The sequence below is a fragment of the Vulpes vulpes genome, chromosome 3 (genome assembly GCF_048418805.1).
Source record: "Vulpes vulpes isolate BD-2025 chromosome 3, VulVul3, whole genome shotgun sequence".
NCBI lineage: Eukaryota > Metazoa > Chordata > Mammalia > Carnivora > Canidae > Vulpes > Vulpes vulpes.
This window is the reverse complement of record NC_132782.1, coordinates 111,381,448-111,401,076: the sequence shown is the minus strand read 5'-3', so window position 1 is coordinate 111,401,076 and position 19,629 is coordinate 111,381,448. Positions and strand designations below refer to the sequence as shown.

The 19,629-nt window shown below is 54.7% G+C and overlaps 1 protein-coding gene across 2 annotated transcripts in view; it reads right to left on the bottom strand.

Annotated features, from left to right (window-relative positions):
* Positions 1-7,652, bottom strand: part of PPL (periplakin) — a 45,392-nt gene extending 37,740 nt beyond the window's left edge. For both annotated transcript variants that reach the window (XM_026003058.2, XM_026003059.2), the window contains exon 1: positions 7,458-7,652. In XM_026003058.2, coding sequence (XP_025858843.1) covers positions 7,458-7,519 — 62 coding nt within the window. In that variant the 5' untranslated portion in view covers positions 7,520-7,652. The remainder of the gene's footprint in view (positions 1-7,457) is intronic.
* Positions 7,653-19,629: the final 11,977 nt, after the last annotated feature.

Below are 19,629 nucleotides of genomic sequence, written 5' to 3'. Positions count from 1 at the left end.
GGCCCGTGTCAGGCGTGTGCTTTCGGGCTCTCATTACCCCCCACACAGAAGTTCAAGCTGCCTTGGGTAACATCAGTGCTAGTCCTGAAGATTTCTGTAAGGTTTAAATAGGGCTGCAGCCAGTCTTGGTGCCTCTAAGGGTCAAGACGTCATCCTGGCTTCAAGACCAGGAGTGCCAGTCTCCATTTATTAAGCACAATCTCCATACATGCCTGGTGTTTTACACACATTGTCTCCAGACCTCCACAAGCTTCCACCCCTCCTATTCCACAGATTCAAAACAGACCTTCCACCACTGTTTACTGAGTGCTCCTATGTGGTTGGCACCATTCTTGGGGTAATGGAGCGACTGCATGACATGCAAAGTCCCTGCTTTCATCAAGCCGAGAGAGGGGCGGGAATGTGGCCGGCAGCACAGGGGACAGGGGCATAGCTCACACGCAGCACAGCTGGGCCTGAAGGGCAAGTCTGCGGCTCCCAAATTCAGGCTCTTTCTATTCTACCCACCATGCCCTCGGAACCTGCTCCTGGGCCTCGGTGTCCCCCTCAGTGACATGAGAGCTTGGGTTGCCCATTTTATACTTGGGAAGAGTCAAGCTCCTTATCTGGGGCAGCAGGACTGAGCCCTCTCAGTTCCTGGCACAAACCTAGAACCTTCCCTCAACTTTCAGTTGGAACCAATATGTCCCCATGCCCAGGACAGAGAAGTGAAAACTATAAAAGCTATGAGTCTGAAATCTGAGCCCAGGCCACTGGAGCAGCAAGAAATTCCACACACGACTGTTTCTCTGCAGCCATGCAGCCTTTCGGGGTCAGCAGGCAGCAGGCTGAGCAGCGAGCCAGGGAGCAGCTGGGTGTGCAGCTCATTTGTAAGACCTGAGAAACACTCTGCCCAGGGCAGGTGGGCCAGGTGGCCAGCTGGGACACTTGGTGGCCAGCCTGCCTGCTCGCAGCTCAGAATGCCCATGTTAGGGCAGCTCCGAGTCTCGGGCAGGCTACAGAAACTCTGAGCCTCACCTGGAAGAGAGGTCAGGGTAGCGTTATCTAAGAAATACAACATAATCATTGGCAGCTGCCCCACGCCAGGACTCAGCCTTGAGCCTCTCACACATTTATACCCTTCCCAGTACCCCTGCCACCTTCCCGAGACTTCCCAGTTGTGTCTCCCGATCCAGCACCATCCTGCTTGTCTTCCATTCTTGCTCCTCTGGCCTCAGGACCGGTCCTCCCGGGCTCACCATCTCTTTCTCCCACTACTGACTGGACTCTGGGACACAGGACTCCAGGCTCCTTTCCAGGCTCCAGCCCACACTGTTCCTGCTGTCCACTCTCCTTGTCCACCCCACTCCTCACTTTAAAAGACCTGAAAACTCATGATCTAGCTCAAGCATGCAGAAAAGTACAGAAAAGAATCCTACCACCAAGACTTAGCTGATGTTCCCATGTTGCTATATTTGCTTTAGTTTTTGTTTACAAAGAAATATAACGTTATCACTCATTATCCCCGCAGCCCCCTCCTCTGGGGCAAGGTAATTTTGGAGCTGCTGGTTTCCTCCCAAGTGTTTCATGTTTTCACTACATACCTATGTCTGCATCCTGAAACATTATGTTGCTTTGAATGAATGTTTTTTAAAATGTGCATAAACATACTCTTCGTATCCTTCATTGGCTTTGTTCGCTGATGACTTTTCAGGCTTATGTTATGCACATGGCTGCACACCTACCCCGCCTCATCCCCCTCTACCCCACCTCAGCCCCCTCGGTGCTCCCTTGATCCACCCACCTCCTGGTGGTCCTCCAGAAGCCCTGGGGCTGGGTCAGGGCCCTTCTGCCTCCACTGTCTCAGCACTCATCACCCTGCATTATCGCGCCTGTTTACTGAGCACACAGAAGAAGGTGGCTGGGTGGGGTCAGGGGTCAGCCGCACTCTCTGTTCAGGAGCTCACATTCTGTCCCACCCCCACCTTCTTGGTCGGAATGCGTGCGTGTGCACACAGCCGTGTGTGCTCTGTGAGAGGTTTAAGGAGGGAGAGAATCCTAGCAGTCCCCCACAGATCATCCTCACTCATTCATTCATTTGTTCAGCACGTGAGCTACACCAGCCAGTCTCTAGGGGGGAGACAGACATCCATCCCCACTTGGCCAAAGGGCCAGAGTCAAATAGCTGCTGAGCTAAGGACCAAGGAGATGGGCAAGACGAGAGGTTAGGGAGGACTTCCCTAAGGAACAGAGACCAACCAAGAAAGAGGAGGAGAAATGAGCCAAGAGGGATGGGAAGAGCATTCCAGGTAGGAGGAAGAGTGTGGACGAAGGCCATGTGCCTGGATGCAGTGTGGAAAGGACAGGGTAGGGGGCACACATTCCTGTGTGCAGGGCTGCAGCAACCAGGGCCTGAGAGCAGAGGCAACCCTGGCACAGGGTTAAGCAGCAGGGGACAGGAGCAGATCTGCATTTTACAAAGAGCTCCCTGGCAGCCCAGGGGGAGAAGGGACTAAGGTGTCGGGGTGGAAGCAAGAACTGTGAAGAGGCTACTGCAAGTACGCAGGCAAGAGGGCCTGGGCAGCCAGCTCAGCAGGCAGGCCTAAGTGGAGGGAAACGCAGGGCTGGCTCCACCTGGGGCACCAGAGGCCTCCCACCCTAGGCCCAAGGGGGTTTATTCTTTTTTTTTTTTTTTTTTTTTAAAGATTTTGTTTATTCATTCATGAGAGACAGAGAGAGGCAGAGACACAGGCAGAGGGAGAAGCAGGCTCCATGCAGGGAGCCCGATGTGGGACTCCATCCGGGGACCCCAGGACCACGCCCTGGGCTGAAGTCAGACACTAAACTGCTGAGCCACCCAGGGATCCCCCAAAGGGTTTTAAACACAGAAGGGCCACCTAAAGCAGGAGAACAAAGACCAGAGGCCATTTCCCTCTTCCCCCTCCACAGACAGGCTGGGACAGGCAGGCTGGAGCAGAAGGGAGCTGGGAAGCCCAGGTCCTCCCCTCTTGACAAGGAGCCTTGGAAATGCTCTTAAAGGCAGCTCCCCACCCCCACCCCTACCCCCACCCCCATCCCCATCCCCCGCCTCGGTGGCCAGGGCCCTCTGGGTGCCCCTTACCCTCCTTAGGGCATTGGCTAAATGGTATGAATTGGACTAAGCCTCTCCCCCAAAACTTCCTGTCCCCAGATGATTGCCCCTGACAATGCTCGAAACACCACCATTAGGAGCCATTCTAAAGGTTCCGTGCTGTTCTGTTCTGAATCTAATTTATCAGGTCTCCTTCCCTCTGCCAAGAGAAGGGCTGGGCAAGTGAGGGCAAAGCCAGAGAGAGGGGAAGCAGACAGGGTTGCTGGGGCGGAGTCAGGGAATACAAAAGCCAGTGACTCCACCATCTGGCCTGGGGCAGTCCTCTCCAGAGGAGACCCAGGAGTGGGTGGGAAGACCTAGTTGCCCTTCCCAGGGGCTCCTGGGCCCCCAGGATCAACCACCTGTGAGCTATGAGCCTGAGGTGAATGACTTTACTCTCAGCCTTAGTGTTACCGTCTGTGAAATGAGACACCAAGGCCAGGTTGGCACTGCGTCAGGATGAGACACTTTAGCACCCATGGCCATGCTGGGCACACAGTAGGTGCTGGAGAAATGACCTCAGGGACGACTCCAGTACAAGTCACCCACATGGCTGGAGGTGGGCCTTGCAGACAGAGCCCTTCCCAGACTGTTCAGGCTTTCCAGCTGTCACTGACCGATCCCTGGGTGCAGGTGTGTCTCCCTGGGTCTGCTTGCGGGGGGGCCACCTGGATGCCGAGGTGATGGATGAGAGTCAGCTGGCCTCCTGGCCCACCCGGGGAAGAGAAGACCAGCTATCTGGTCGGCTCGGGGCTTAGCACTCGCTTTACCCTTACTAGTGTGTGACTACTCGTCCTGGCTGCTATGGTTTACCAAGCACTCACTGTGAACCAGGTCTGGGGCTGCGCACCCAGCAACCTCACCGGTGCTCTCATCACTCCCACTTCACAGATGAAAAATCTAAGACTCAGAGATGTTAAGTGACCTGCCCAAGGTCACACAGTCCGGAGGGGCAAAGCGAGGGCTTGAACTCACACCTGGCTGACACCAGACTCTGGGCTCTTAACCACCAAGAGGCTCAGGGAACCCCAGCTTGTTTCCAGGAGGCCACGCAGCCCTTCCCCAGCCCTTAATGCCTTGGGACCCTGCCTCTCACACAGGGAGGCACTGTTTAGGCAAGGTGATTCTTGCAGGATGCAATCGAGGTGAGGTTGAGAGGTGAGGCCAGGCTGCTGGGTGCTTACTGGGACCCAGGTCTGGGTGGAAAGGCAAAATTAGTCCCATTTTACAGATGAGGAAGCTGAGGCTCAGTGAGGTCGGATTTCTTTGCCAAAATCAAACAGAGGCAGGATTCAGTCCAACCCCAGAGCTGGATTTTAACCATTCCACTCCTCCCCAGGACAGGTCGGATACCTCCCCAGGAAGTCCAGCCTGACCTCCTAGGTCTCCACCGTAACCCTGACAGCTCTTACTGCAGACCAGTCCCCTGACAATGGCACCTGAGCCATGGGGCTAGAGACCTTGTCCATCCAGCTCTATGTCTTACAGCCAGGACACAGTCCTGTAACCACTAGTAATTAAGCATAAATCCATCAAGTACAAGGAGGTAGTCAATGTCTCCTCCACCCCCACCCCCCACCCCGGGAATGGCAGCCCTGGAGGTGTACAGTGCACAGCCTGTCCATTGGCATCCAATCCAATCCCAGGTGCACGGTGAGTGACTTCTCTGCATTTCTTCAATAGTTCTAACCACTGCAGCCACCGTAGATCGAGGCCTCCTAGAACTCTGAACTCTTTCCCTGTGTTATTTCAATTTTCATGCCAACAATATCATCCGGCAGGAACTATGCTTATGCCCTTTCTACGCAGGCGAAAACACCAGCTCAGAGGCCAAGCAGCTCCTCCCAGGCTGCAAAATCAGGAAGGGGCAACTGGTAGGGGCTGCAGTCTCAGCCGTGGTTCAGGACGGACCTTCCCTGCTGAGCTGGATGCCCAACCTCAGCCGCAGTGAGCCTGACCCTGTCATTAGCTCAGGTGTGAACATCAGCTCCCACACCTGTTATTAGGAACCAGGGTGACAGGAGCAGCGGGGTTCACCGGGTCCTGGCCCTCCTCAGTTTCAGATGCTAAAAGGTTGACAAACAGGGAGGGGCAGTTTTCTCCACAGAGGGCTCTTCTGTGGCTGCCTGGCTTCTGGGTCCCCGGGCCCCTCAGCTGAAGGCAGTGATGCTGCCCCTCCATCTGGGTACTTTCTGCATGCTAAGGGCATTCTGTCCACTGTCACATTTATTTGCTCCCCACCAAGACCCCATGGAGGAGATAGATTTGCACCGTCCCTGCTTTGCGGATGAGGGAGCTGACCTGGGAGAGGCCCCTGACTTGCCTACAGCAGCAGTGGCAGAGCCAGGATCAGAAGGGAAACATTCTGTTCTCCGGGCCAGAGCTCCCACCCACCTTGTCTTGCTTGGCAACCCCACCCTCCCTTAGACAAAGGAGGCCCCCAAGAAACTCAGGATGAAAAAGCAACTCTCAAGGGTCAGTGCCCCCATGACCAGTGACCACATTGTAGAGCTAGAAGGACAGTGCTAGGCACCAGGTAACACTCAAAAGATTCTTGCTGGGAGAATGGAGCAAGAAGCTGTCCCCCAGCCCACAACCCAGGCTATACACTTGTCCCCACTGAGGGGCAGACGTGGAGGGACACACTGGTCTGGGGAGATCAGGTAGGGAAGCACCTAGGCCCTATACAGGGCTGTGCCTGTGCCAGGCCATGGAGCCCAAGGGAAGAGCATCTCATCCCATCCCGGGGAGAGAATTGGGAAGTCTTCCTGGAGAAAGAAACCTCAAAGCTGATATCTGGAATCAATGGCTGTCAGCCAATTGGGCTGAACTATGCAGGGAGGGGGAAGGGGGAGAGAGAAGGGGAGGACCCTGATTCCTTGCCACCCTGGGCCCTTGGAGTCCACACAGCTGTAAAGGATGGGAATTCCTTCCTTCCTATCCTCTACTGGGAAAGCCAAGATCCTCCCAGCTCGTATGAGCTCATCACCACCTTGTTAGATCCAACCTTCTATTAGAGGAACAGGACAGAGAGCTGGAGGGATTGGGGTCTGGAGGGATGGGGGAGGCAGAGGGCAGGGTGAGGCCTGGCCCATCTCCTGGTGTGTGGGTGTGTGCATGTGTAAAGGACTGGAGGGGCCCAAGTCTTGGTGGGGAGAGAACAGAACAGCCCTCCGTGGCTGGCACAGAGTGTGTGATTGTGCAATGCTCCAGGGAACAGCTCCGGGACTGGACGGGACCCCAGCTAGGTTTGAGAGCCAGCTGGACTCAGCCACAGAGGAGCAGCATGCAGGGCCCTGCCCAATCTCTGGGGTTGTGAAAGCCTGGGGAGGCTGGGGGAGTGGGGGACTCTAGAGGGGGAAAATAAATGCCTCTGAGCTTCAAACAGCCCAAAGGGGAGATGGGGACTCTGAATCCACAGGGTGGTGCAGTTTCTGGAAAAAGCTAGAACTCACAGTAATGGAGTGCCCAGGCCTGCCTGCACCTGTCTGAGAGGTCTCCCTGGGCTGGACCACAGGAGAATGCTGGAAGCCCTGGCCAGGGTCTTCTCACCTTCTTCTGGGCCTGGACAGGAGTGAGGACCACCGTGAGGCCACATTAGGGTGGATGTTCCCAAGCAGGTGGGCAGTGCAGTTTGCTGAGTCTCCCACCTGAATGAAGCTTGGTAAAGTGCACTCTCCCTAGCCAGGAGCCCCCACCTCATATCTGCGAGACTCAAAGTCCGGCCCCTTCCCTCAATCTCAGCATCTGCAGGCGGCTTCCCTGAACCGGTTATTAAGTGAATACATTAGGCTTATCAAAAGGACGTGGGCCACCGCCGAGTGAACGCAAACACATCGAGACATGTCATCGCCTCCCAGGCCGCCTGGGAACCTGCGGCGGAGACGCGGCGCTGCCGGGCCGGGGGGTGGGGCGCAGCCCTGGCAAGTCCTGCAGCGCGGAGCTCCGAGGACGCCCGGGCCCCGCGCAAACCCCGGCGCGGGAACGGGGGCGCCCCCCCCGACCCCACACACCCGCGGGTTGTTCCTGGCGGAGCTCCGGAAGGCAGGGCGGCAGCTACCGGGGGCCGCAGGTGGCACGGGGACCCCGGCGCGGCGCGGCCCCAGCGAGCCGCGAGCACCTGCGCGCGCTCCGCCCCGCTTCCCTCCCGCCCTGAGCCCCCGGGCGGGGCGCCCCTGCCTCGGGGGTCGTCCTCCCGCGCCCGCTGCCCCCGCCCCGGCGGGCTCCGGCCCAGGAGAGCCCCGGCGCCGGGCGGCCCCGGGAAGCGGAGGTCCCCTCCTTGCAGCTCGGTCGTGCGCCGTGCAGGGGACCCAGCCGGGGCTCGGGTCCCCCCGCCCGCGCCCCTCACCTCCGCGTCTGCACCGTGGGGCTGTATTTGCCTTTGTTTCTCTTCCTGAAGAGCGAGTTCATGGTGGCGCTGGCGGGAGCGGCGCCGGGGGCACCGGGGCACCGGGGGCGGCGCAGGTGAGCGGGCGGCGCGCGGGCCCCTAGTGCGGAGCGGCGGCCGCGGCGCGGTCCCTACTCGCGGGGGGCGGGGCGCCCGCGGTCCGCGGCTCCCCGGGCGGCTCCGGAGAAGGTGGCGCTTACCTTCCCGGGGCGGGGCCACCGGCGGGGCGGGGCGGGGCTTCCAGGCCCCTGGGGCGCAGCGGGGGAGCGCCCAGCCGGGGCCCAGGGGACGCCGCCCACCTCGCGGGCCCGCACCGCCGAGGCCGCCTGGGCGGGCACACCTGGCCCCGGGCCCCGCGCGCCCCCTGCAGGAGGAACCCCGCCCGGCTCGCCGCCGCCCCCCGCGTCTCCCTCCCCCGCGGGGCCCGTGCACGTGTGGCGGAGACTGGGGGGGGGTGGGGGTGCACGGGGGAGGGCAGCCTGAACTCCACGGGGGTCGCAGTCCAGCAAAGAGACCGCGCAGCCCGCCTGCCTGATTCGGATCCCCCCACCTCCGCCACCACAGAGGGTCAGCCGACACCTGGCAAGACTTCTTACCGCCCCCTGCCTCGGTTTCCTTACTTGGCAAACACTGATAACAACTGCCCACAGCCCAAAGGGTTAGGAGGAGAGTCCTAACCCTTTTTAAAAAATATGTATTTATTCATGAGAGACACAGAGAGGCAGAGGCACAGGCAGAGGGAGAAGCAGGCTCCATGCGGGGAGCCGGATGCGGGACTCGATCCTGAGTCTCCAGGGTCATGCCCTGGGCGGAAAGCAGGGGCTTAACCACTAAGCCACCCAGGCATCCCTCTAACCCTTTTTAAAGATATTTATTTATTCATGAGAGACACAGAGAGACAGAGAGAGGCCGAGGGAGAAGCAGGCTCCACGCAGGGAGCCCGACGTGGGACTCGATCCCGAGTCTCCAGGATCAGGCCCTGAGCCCAAGGCGGCGCTAAACCGCTGAGCCACCGGGCTGCCCTCTGAGGGTTGAGAATTCACACACAAGCGCCTGGCTCGAATGTGCAGGAAGTGCGGCCATCTGGGGTAGAAAAAAAAAAACCCTTTGATAATTCCAAGCCCCCGCAGGACAGAAATACTTCATGGCTGGTCATAAAAGTGGCTGGATTCTGGTTCAAAATTAACGACGTTACAGAATACTGCCAGCAAATGCCCAGGTTAAATTGTGTGCCGCCATGCACCCGGGCTAGCTGCGTGCCAGTTGAAAAGGGACAGTGAACCGAGTCTGGCAGCAAGCCCGAGGGGGCCTGGCGGCTGGCAAGGCTCGGTGCTACCTAAGAGGGCGGTGGGGCTGGGGTGTGAGCCCAGCTGGAAAGGAGGAGCAATGAGGTCTGCAGGGGAGGTGGGCAGGGGATCCTAGTCCTCAGGCCAGTTCCTGCCTGAGATGTTTTTATTTATAAAATAAGGACATTGGCATGGAAGTTGATTCCCAAAGGCTTTTACTGCCCCTAGACCCCAGAGCATCTGAGAAACAGTGCCCTTTACACTAGCCCTGATCTCTGCCACCAAAGGACTTCAGTATCAGTGTTACAGAGACTCTAGGGCAATCTTAATGAGGTGTCGACGGGCGGGCTTATGGGGGTTTGTGACTCTTCATAGCTTGCTTCTTTCTTTCTTTCTTTCTTTCTTTCTTTCTTTCTTTCTCCTTTCTTTCTTCTTTCTTTTTTTAAAGATTTTATTTATTTATTCATGAGAGACACAGAGAGAAAGGCAGAGACACAGGCAGAGGGAGAAGCAGGCTCCATGCAGGAAGCCAGACAGGGGACTTGATCCCAGGTCTCCAGGACCAGGCCCTGGGCTGAAGGCGGCACTAAACCGCTGAGCCACCCGGGCTGCCCTCATAGCTTCTTTCAAAATGTGTGTGTCCATATGTGCATCTTTCTTGGGGAGGGCCTGTTGCTTCCAATGGGTTCCTTCATCCACTGGATCATCAGACACTAACATTCTCCCAGCTTTGGCTGCCTGGTTCCGCTACAATTATAAGAAAAGGGGGAAAAATAAATTCAGCAAAGTTGCTTTTTTTCTCAAGGGATGGGACCTGGAAGTCACCAAAGGACTCAGATCCAGCCAGCTGGCACTGGTGAACAGGTGTCAGGTTTTCCAGTGGGAGCGGGGGAGGGAACCCGGGGCCTGCAGAACCTGAACGCAGCACAGAGCTTACCCACCCACAACCCCCTCCCCGCAGCCCAAGTGGGTCATAGCCGGGGGCTCAGGAGAAGACCCTGTTGATCCCTCCTGGGCATGTGGCAACTCTGCCTGGAAACCCTTTCCTGACTCCCCTCTATTACCTATCCCTTCAGGGGGGCTCTCACATGGGAGCTAAGGGGGGATGGGATGCTTTAGGGGATGTTGGTGACAGGATGGTTGCTATGGAGACAGCCCTGGAGACCCCCTGACGGACATGGGGAGAGAGTGGTTAAATAACCCGTGGTGGGTCCACACCAGGAGACCATGCAGCTGGAAGAGAATGAGGGGCAGATGTGGACACACGTGGTCAGACACCAGAAGCAAAGTGCAAGGGAGAGAATATACATGTGTATAATGCACAGAAAGCTTCTGGGAGGATCCAAAGAACCTGTTAGCTATGAGGCCTCTCAGCAGGGACAAGAGAGAAATCTGAATTCTCGTTGTATACCCTTTTACAGTACTTGGATTTTATTTTTTATGTTTTTATTTTTTAAAATCTCTTGATTTTTTTATATGTGGTTGAATTGCCTGTTCAGTTGCTTTTTTAAAACTTGTTTTAAAATGACCCACGTTTGGGGCAGCTGGGTGGCTCAGTCAGTTAAGTGTCTTCTTTCTGCTCAGGTCATGATCTCAGGGTCCTGGGATGGAGCCCCATGTGTGTGTGTGGGGGGGTCCCTGCTCAGCAGGGAGCCTGCCTCCCTCTCCTGCTGCTGCTTCCCCTGCTTGTGCCCTCTCTCTCCTCTCTCAAATAAATAAAGAAAATCTTTAAATGACCCAAGTCTGGCCTTCCCTCTTTCCAGAGCTTCCCCTGCTGTCCTCTCTCCTCTGCTCCCCCCAGTCCTGGCTTTATGCCCATCTATCAGAAGGTCAGACCTTCTTACTGGACTGGGAAATACTGGTGGGTAAAGATTATGAAAGACTCAAAGCTTGGGCATAGAAGAACCTATGCCGAAGCAGGAAGCTGCTCTACTGATGGTCTAAGAACTGAGACAGAGTTACAACTACAAAGCACACCTGGATGACTCTGGGAAGAAGAGCCTTATCAGGGCTCCAAAGATGGGGAGGAGCAGCCTGAGAGACCCGGGTTGGAATCCTTGTTTGGTCCCTCCTCCCTGTGTGATTGTGGGAAGTCATCTTGCTTCTCTCAGCCTCAGTTGTCCTCATCTGTGAAATGGGCACACAACCATAGCATCAACCTTGGAGGGTGAGCCCCCCATGTGTTAAGTGCTTAGCATGCCCGCTGCAGTTAGTGAGGACTCAATAAATGGGAGGGGGTACATTTGTAGCTGGGGGCTTGATGCTTGTGGGGCTGAGGGGTGCAAACAGTCACAGGAACTCCAAATTGTGTCAAAACTGCAGACGTCTCACTATTTCCAAATCTGCTTTCCCCATGCCTCTTAGAAAGGTGATGGTTGGGGGCGCCTGGATGGCTCAGTCAGTTGAGCATCTGGCTCTCGGTTTCGGCTCAGGTCGTGATCTCATGGGTCATAGGATGGAGCCCCATGGCAGGCTCTGCATTCAGTGTGGAGTCTGCTTGGAATTCTCTCCTTCTTCCTCTGCCCCTCCCCTGCTCTCTCTCTCTCTCTCTCTCTCTCTCTCTCTCTCTCTCTCTCTCTCAAATAACTAAATAAAAAGAAAAAAGGGGCACCTGGGTGGTTCAGTGGTTGTGTCTGCCTTCAGCTCAGGGCGTGATCCTGGGTCCTGGGATCGAGTCCCCCATTTGGCTCCCCACAGGGAGCCTGCTTCTCCCTCTGCCTGTGTCTCTGCCTCTCTCTCTGTGTCTCTCATGAATAAATACATAAAATCTAAAAAAAGAAGAAGAAGAAGAAGAAGAAGAAGAAGAAGAAGAAGAAAAAGAAGAAAGGAAGAAAAGAAAAGAGAAAAGAAAAAAGAGTGATGATTGGCTTTGGGAAGAAGACCAGGCTAGGAACCTCCAGGTTAGCCTGCTTGCAGCTTGGCTGTTGATAACAAGTCATGACACTGATGATATTAATGCCACTTCTCGTTTATTGAGGACAGGCTCTGTGCCAGGCAATATGGCATGTGCCCAACATGCCTCAGCTGATTGGTTCTCCCCAAGGACCCCCACTGGGTGAAGCAGGCCAGCCCTCCCCACCTGGGGCAAAGCTCTCTCATCTCATATTCCAGGGCAGGGCACTGAGGCCCTGAGCAGCCCAGTGCCCAGTGGAGCTGGTTCCTGGGTTAGCCTGCTCCAGCACTGCACTTGGACCCCCACCCACCTCCACCCTCCCCGCCTCCTGCTGACTCAGCTGGGGAGAATTAGCAGATTCAGGGAGGAATTTGGGCTGTGCTTCACCATCCCTTCCCCCCCCTTTCTCTAAAAGCTGAACTTGAAGCTGGTGCGGCTCTGTGTGTGAGCACATGTGTACACACGTGTGCACGACACTCGTCTGTGGGCAGGCCGGATGGGGTGGGAGCTGTGTCCTGGCCCTATGCATCCTCCTCTGGGCAGATGGGATTTGTTTGGTTCCGCGGAGCCCTCTTATGCCAAGTGACTCATCCTCCTGCCGACTGGGGGTGGGGGTTCGGGGGAGGGTGTTTGCTTTCCTGGGGTTTGCTTGATGGTTAAACCCACGGAGATGGCACCTGCAGGGCCACCCAGTTCCCTGGCAACCAGGCCACCCGCAGTCCCTGAACGCCGTCCCCTCTGCAGCCTGGGCCCGGCTGCTGAGTCCCGGGAGGCCACCACCTTCTGAAGGGTCACCCACACCCTCCTTGTTTGCTGTCATTGTTTCCACAGCAGCTAGAGAGGTGCTCACTCACTCACTCACTGGCTTGGGGTGTTCCTGTGAACCAGTTTGAAACAAGAAGGGCAGCATTCCCCTAGCCCCAGAGAAAGGGGTGTGTGGGACCAGCGGCCTGCTCCCTACCACGGCGCCTCCTCCTCCCATCCTGTGGACAGCCATCTCCTGTCTCCAACTGTGGACCTCATACCCCACCCGAGGAGCACTTAAAAATGCAGATTCTAGAGTCCCCTGGTTGGGTGGGTGGAGAAGGGCCCAGGAATCTGCACGATCACAAACACCTGCTGTCCCCCCACCCCTGGCCACATTGCTGAAGCCACCCTGAGGAGCCCCGCTGAGAAAAGACAGTTGCAGCACATGCTCGGGCCCTGGTCTAAGCCCACCTGGAAAGAGCCCACAGGCTGTAGCTTGAAGCCAACCTGGCTTTGAATCCTGGCTCTGCCACAAACCCACCTGTGTGCCCTTGAGGGCGTGGCTTAGCCTTTTGGGATCTTGGTTTCCCCATCCATAAGATGGGGAAGACCCAGGGTCCCACGATGTGTGCCCAACACCTGGATGGAGGCCCCTCTCCTCCCCGCTCCTCAAGGGGACAGGAGGGGACTGGCCCAGCTTCACCCTGTGTTTTGTAACATGTATTTACTTTTCTTGCAGAACAATGCAAGGGATGGAAAAATCATGCTGGCTCTCCAGCCCAGATGGGCTGACTCACACACAGTCCTGGGCTGGGGGCCTGGTGAGCTCCCCACAACACCCCTGGGGCCAGAGAGGAGGCTGGACCCCGGCAGGGGCGGGGGTGGGGTGGGGGGGTCCATGGTGAGTCACTCACTCTGCCTGCCAAGTCATCCCCCAAGAATGTGCCTCAGGCCCCTACCCGCTGGGGGCCCCTGGCAGGCTGCCCCATCCTGGCCATCTCCCCACTGCCTGCCAGGCAGCCCCACCCTGCTGCCCTCCCGGAGAGCTGCCACTCAGATGACCCTCCTGCCAGCTCCCTCCAGATGCCAGCGTGTACCTGCGACAGCTGAGTCTGTTGTCAAAATACTTGGTCAGCTCCTGACAGTGGTTGAACAGCGGCCACTCTGAGGCCCTGGTGCCCCCAGCAGCCCTGGCCCTTCCCCCAGGACCCAACCACTGAGGGGTTAACCTTCAGCTCTGCAGGGGACCTCTTAGACCTTGCCTTACCCACTCTGACCCTGCTACTAGCCAATGAGTCCATTTGGCAGATCCAGGGCTCACCGTGAACCCTGGAGAGCTTTCCAGGACAACCTGCTCCCTCTCTCTGGACACCTCATTTTAAGCCCGGCCCTGGGCCTGTCAGCCAGGCCGTAAGGGCCTCCCAGTGAGGAGATCATGCTGTCAGGGCAGAGAGCGGAGCTGGGTGGGACCAGACAGGCCTTGCCAGGCCTGGGATCCCCGCAGGACAGGCTGCCCAACCCTACCCCAAAACTCCAGTCCTCCCCTAAACACCCAACCTTACTTCCTCCCACCCCACCTTGCAGGGCCCTGCCAGGGCTCATGCTGCCCAGACCGGTAGGGCTGCATTTCTGGGGCCAGTGTCCAGGATGTGACAGCCCTTGGGGTTGGCCCAGGTCAGAAGGTCAGAGCCCCATTCCCTCCAGAGCCTGGGGCCTGAGTGATGGGCAAGCTAGGCCAAGAAGCGCAGAACACAAAATCCAATCAGGTTTTAGCTTGAAGCCAACCTGGGTTTAAATCCTGGCTGTGCCATGCACCCAGCTGTGTGATCTTAGGCAAGCAGCTTAACTTCTCTCAACCTCAGTTTCTCCATCTCTAAGATGGGGAAGAGCCAGTGAGTTAAGATGTCAAATCCTAGGGTCACCTGGGTGGCTCAGTGGTTGAGTGAGCCACTCACCTTCACCTTCAGCCCAGGGTGTGATCCTGGGGTCCTGGGATCAAGTCTCACATTGGGCTCCCTGCATGGAGCCTGCTTCTCCCTCTGCCTGTGTCTCTGCCTCTCTCTCTGAGTCTCTCATGAATAAACAAAATCTTAAAAAAAAAAAAAAGTCAAATCCTAGCTCCTCTGTGTCCTAACTATGTGACTCTGAGAAAATGTCTTCACTTCTCTGAGCCTCAGCTTCACCGGCAAAATAGGAATACTCTGACATCTGCTCCATAGGGCCTCGAAAAGGTTATGTGAAGTACGACATGTAGTAATGACAAAGTTGTGATTGTCATTACTTCTGCTGAGCATTTACTATGTGCTGGGACCTGTGCTTAGTGCTCCGTCTATGATTCTAGATTGACACGTGGCAGACATCAACAAAGGGTACAACCCATGGGTTCTGACATCAGCACCCAACAGTGAAAGCATGACCACGACAAAAATGATGAACTGGCTCTCCTCCTCTTCCCATTTTTCAGGTGTGGAAACAGAGGCCCCAAGATGTTAAGTGTCTGTTCAAGGTGATCAGGAGGGGACTCAGGATTTAAACCCTGCAACCTGGGGCACCTGGGTGGCTCAGTCTGTTGAGTGCCTGGCTCTTGATTTCAGTTCAGGTCATGATCTGAGGGTCCTGGGATGGAGCCCCATGTCAGGCTGCCTGTTGAGTGGGGAGACAAGCAGACTCCCTCTGCCCCTACCTCCAATCGTACTCTCTCACTCTCTAAAATAAATAAATAAATCTTTAAAATATTTTTTTCAAAGGGGCGCCTGGGTGGCTCAGTGGTTGAGCGTCTGCCTTCAGCTCAGGGCATGATCCCGGCGTCCCGGGATCTAGTCCCACATCAGGCTCCCTGTGGGGAGCCTGCTTCTCCCTCTGCCTGTCTCTGCCTCTCTCGGTGTCTCTCATGAATAAATAAATAGATTCTTAAAAAAAAATTTTAAATAAAATATTTTTTAAAAACCCTTGCAATCTGAGTTAGTGCCCTTGTCTCTATGTCTGCCACCATTCAGCAGGGTACCTGGCACAGAGTAGGCGCTCGGTGTCACTGCTGAACAAATGAACAGGAGGGTCGGTGCACGACACTGGTCTCAGGGAAGGTCCACAGAGGACTGACCAAAGGTTAGGAGGTCCTGAGTCAGAACTATGGTGAAAAGAAGGTGTCCACTCATTCATTCATTCATTCATTCATTCATATTTGTTGAGTACCTACTATGTGAAAAGGCCTGTTTTAGGCACTCAGGATACCAGGTTGAGTACAACAGACACAGTTTCCTGCCCTCAGGAAGCTTGCTGCAGAGGGATGGGGGTGGGGGATGGTAAGTTTAATGCCATCCATGGATGGATGATGGCTCCTGTCCTCTGTCCCCAGCAATGGAGCATCCCAGGCAGACAAAGAGCAGGGGCCTGGAGACACTGTGAAAAAAGTGGTCAGACGGGAGGCTGAGGGCGATGGGAGCCCTGGTAAGGAAGGGGAGGGAGATCCTCACTTGCAGGGACCATGGTTCCCTCATCGTACTCCCAAGCATCACTGACATTTCCACAGGAATCAGGCTCCCCCTAACCCCTCCGGGGAGGATACCGACTTCTTGCCTCCACAGTGCCTCCCACACATTCACCCATCCATTTTATTGGGCACCTACTGTATGCCCAGCCCCGGGGGACACAGCAGCTAACAAGATACAACCCGCATATTCCCAGCCTGGAAGGGAAAGAGATAGAAAAGGAGACAGACAACACATTTTAAAGAAATGCAATAACCTAAATGCCCACCAAGGAGGGGCGTGTGGCTGACACATGTTGAGACAGACATCAGACATCAGGTGGAAGGAGACAGGTACATGGTGGGGGGGAGGGGGAGTCTGTAGGCCTCACGAGGGAAGCGCTGGGTGTATTAAGTGAAAAAAGGAAGTGACCCACGACTGCATATTGCATTTTTGCCATTTGTGATGTCAAATAGAGCTGCCCCCCTGTATCCTCCAGCCTGCCTCATCTGGGTATGCTTGGGCCTTTTGTTCACTCTCTCTGCTGAGGTCAAACATTCCTGCCAGGGACCTGGGTGGCCAAGCCTCCCTGCGCTGCCCTCCCGGGCCATTCTCTGGTCACTGGCTCAGGCTTAATCCCTCGCCTGGGCCCAGACCTCGGGACTGATGAGTCAACACCAGTTGGCTCTGGACAAACACCCCCTTGATGGCCCCCGCCCTCGTCCAGTCCATCCTGTTCTCCGGAAAGGGCTCAGCCTCTGCCGGTCTAGGGGCGACTCTGGAGAAGCCCTGTCCAATGGCACTTCCTGAGATGATGGAAATATTCTGTGTACATGGGAGGCCTAAGCCACATGTAGCTATCAAGCACTTGAAATGAGGCTAGTGCAAGTGAATTTTTTATTTTATTGTTCATATTTATCATTATTTATATAAATATATGATATATTAATATCCATGTGATTAAGTTCAAACAGCTGCATAGCTTCCTGGCTATTGCTTTAAGTGGCTCCAGAGAGTTAGACTGAGTCTAGGCATAGAGAAGTGGACATCCCAGGACCCCTGGCTCTCCCCCAGGCAGGGGCAGCAGGGGCCTCAGAAATTGAGCTGGGTGAATGTGTGTGTGTGTGGGGGGGGGTCCCTTGGGGTCTGCTTTGTTAATGGGGCCAAGCTTAGATTTTGGTGCCTGTGGCCAACCTGCCCAGCATTTTTATGTGACCCCAATCTGGGGGGCAAAATCATGACCTGGGCTGACCCCTTAATATTGGAATACTCAACTCTAACACCATGGTCCAACCTTTTTCAGATCCCACCTCCTACTCTTCCCATCCCTGCTCCCACCTGCACTGTTCCAGAGGAACCTAGGATGGGGAGTTGGTGTCACATCTAATTTGCTGAAGGGCAATGGCAATGCATCATCCTTCCAACCTAGAGGAGTCAGAGGCCATAGCTGTCCTGGTCCTGGTCCTGATCCCCACAAGCACAGAGCTTGTATGCAGGGACTTTGCTTTTGCAGTGACCCCAGGCCATGGAAGCAGGGGCAAGAAGGAGAATGCACCAGGAGGAGGCAAACCGACCCAAGGTACAGCCACAAGGTGGGCCCTGCAGTGGGTTAATGGTGCCTCCCCCCTCCCAAAGGTAAGACCAAGTCCTAACCTCCCGCAACCTAGGAATGTGATCTTATTTGGAAAAAGATTCTTTATAGATGTAATTAAGTTAAGGATCTCAAGAGAAGATTGTCCTGGATTTAGGGTGGACCCTGTATCCGATGACAGGTGTCCTTATAAGAAAAACACAGGGGATGATTTGCAGCATAGAGACACACTGAGAAAAGACGGCTGCACAGTGACCAGCAGAGCCAGAGATAGATGTGATGTGATGATGCAGGCAGGGGCCATAAGCCAAGGAACGGAGGCAGGATCTAGAAACCAGAAAAGGCACAGAAATGGATTCTCCCTTCAGAGACTCCAGAAGGAGCAAATCCTGCCAACACTCTGATTTTGGCCTAGTGAGACTGATTTCATATGTCTGATCTCCAGAATTGTAAGATAATACATGGGTGGGTCTTTTTTTTAAGCCACTAGAAGGGCACCTGGGTGGTTCAGTCTGTTGGGTATCTGCCTTCAGCTCAGGTCATGACCTCGGGGTCCTGGGATGGAGTCCCACATCGGGCTCCCTGCTCAGGGAGGAGCTGGCTTCTCCCTCTGACTCTCCATCTGTGCTCTCTTTTTCTCTTTCTTTCTTAAATAAATGAGTAGAATCTTAAAAAAAAAAAAAAGCCACCAGAGCAGTAGTAGGAAATTAATACATGAGGTTCCTCCTTCCCTGCCCGAAGGGGGGACTTTGTGCTACCATCAAGGTAATCTTGGGTCTGAGGAAGGTCATGGATGAAAGCAGGAGGGTAGAGGCTGGGGAGTGCCCCCCCTGCTCCCTCCACTCCCAGGCACATCCACCCTGGACACCCTCCTACCATAGAAACCCAAAGAGTGGAGCGGCATGCTGGTGGCCCCCCAAAGGCCAATGAGGAGATACAGCCCCAGGGGGAGTTTCTTATATGATACTTCTTGACAGCCTTGTGGTGTGTGCAAGTAATTCATGTCAGAATTGAGTTGAATTGTAGGATACCCAACTGCTGTCCAGATATTTGGAGAACTGGTTGTTGGTGTGCAGAAAAACCCCATACGTTTGGTGTCAGGAGTGTTGAGAGTGGGGCACCTGGGTGGCTCAGTCAGTTAAGCCTCTGCCTTCAGCTCAGGTCATGATCTCAGGGTCCTGGGATGGAGTCCCACACCAGGGTCCCTCTCCCTCTGCCTCTCCCTCTGCTTTTGCTCTCTTTCTCATAAATAAATGAATGAATAAATAAATAAATAAATAAATAAATAAATAAATAAATTTTTTTAAAAGAAATGTTGTGAGTAAAAACAGTTCAGCCATAAAAAGGAATGAAGCCCTGATACCTGTCACACCATGGAAAAATCCTGAAGACATGATGCTCAGTGAGAGAAGTCAGTCACGAAAGGCCATGTCGCATGTGACTCCATTTATATGAAATGTCCAGAATAGGTAAATCCATAGAGAAAGAAAGCAAATCAGTGGTTGCCAGGAGTTTGGAAGGTAAATGGGGAGTGACTGCTAAAGGTTACAGGGTTTCTTTTTGGGATGATGAAAATGTTCTAAAAAAAATCGATGGTGGTGGTTGCATTGTTCTGTGAATATACTAAAAACCACTGACACGTACACTGTATGTGGGTGAACTGTATGGTGTGAGGATTATGTTCTAATAAAGCAGAATTATCACATTCCTATGCCGTGCCATCTTAAAGGCCACCCTCTCCAGGAAGTCCCCTGGAAAACAGTCCTTCTCTCCTAGCTGATACAATTTACCCCTTACTTTAAAAAAATAATAATTTTCCCCAACAGGATTTCTTGAATTATTATGGTCAGATATACATAATATAAAACTTAGATTTTACCAAATGGAATTAAAATAAAAACTTGGGAAAAAAACATTACTATTTTTAAGCACTTTTAGGTGTACAGTTCAGCGGCACCAAATATACTCATGATGTTGTGCAATTACCACCACCACCCGTCCCCACGACCTTCGTTTGGCAAAACTGAAACTCTGTCCTCATTAAACATTAACTCCCCGTGTCCCTTCCCCTTCCCCCAGCACCCACCCTTCCACTTCCTGTCTCTATGAATCTGACCCCTCTGGGTACTTCATACAATCGGAATCACAC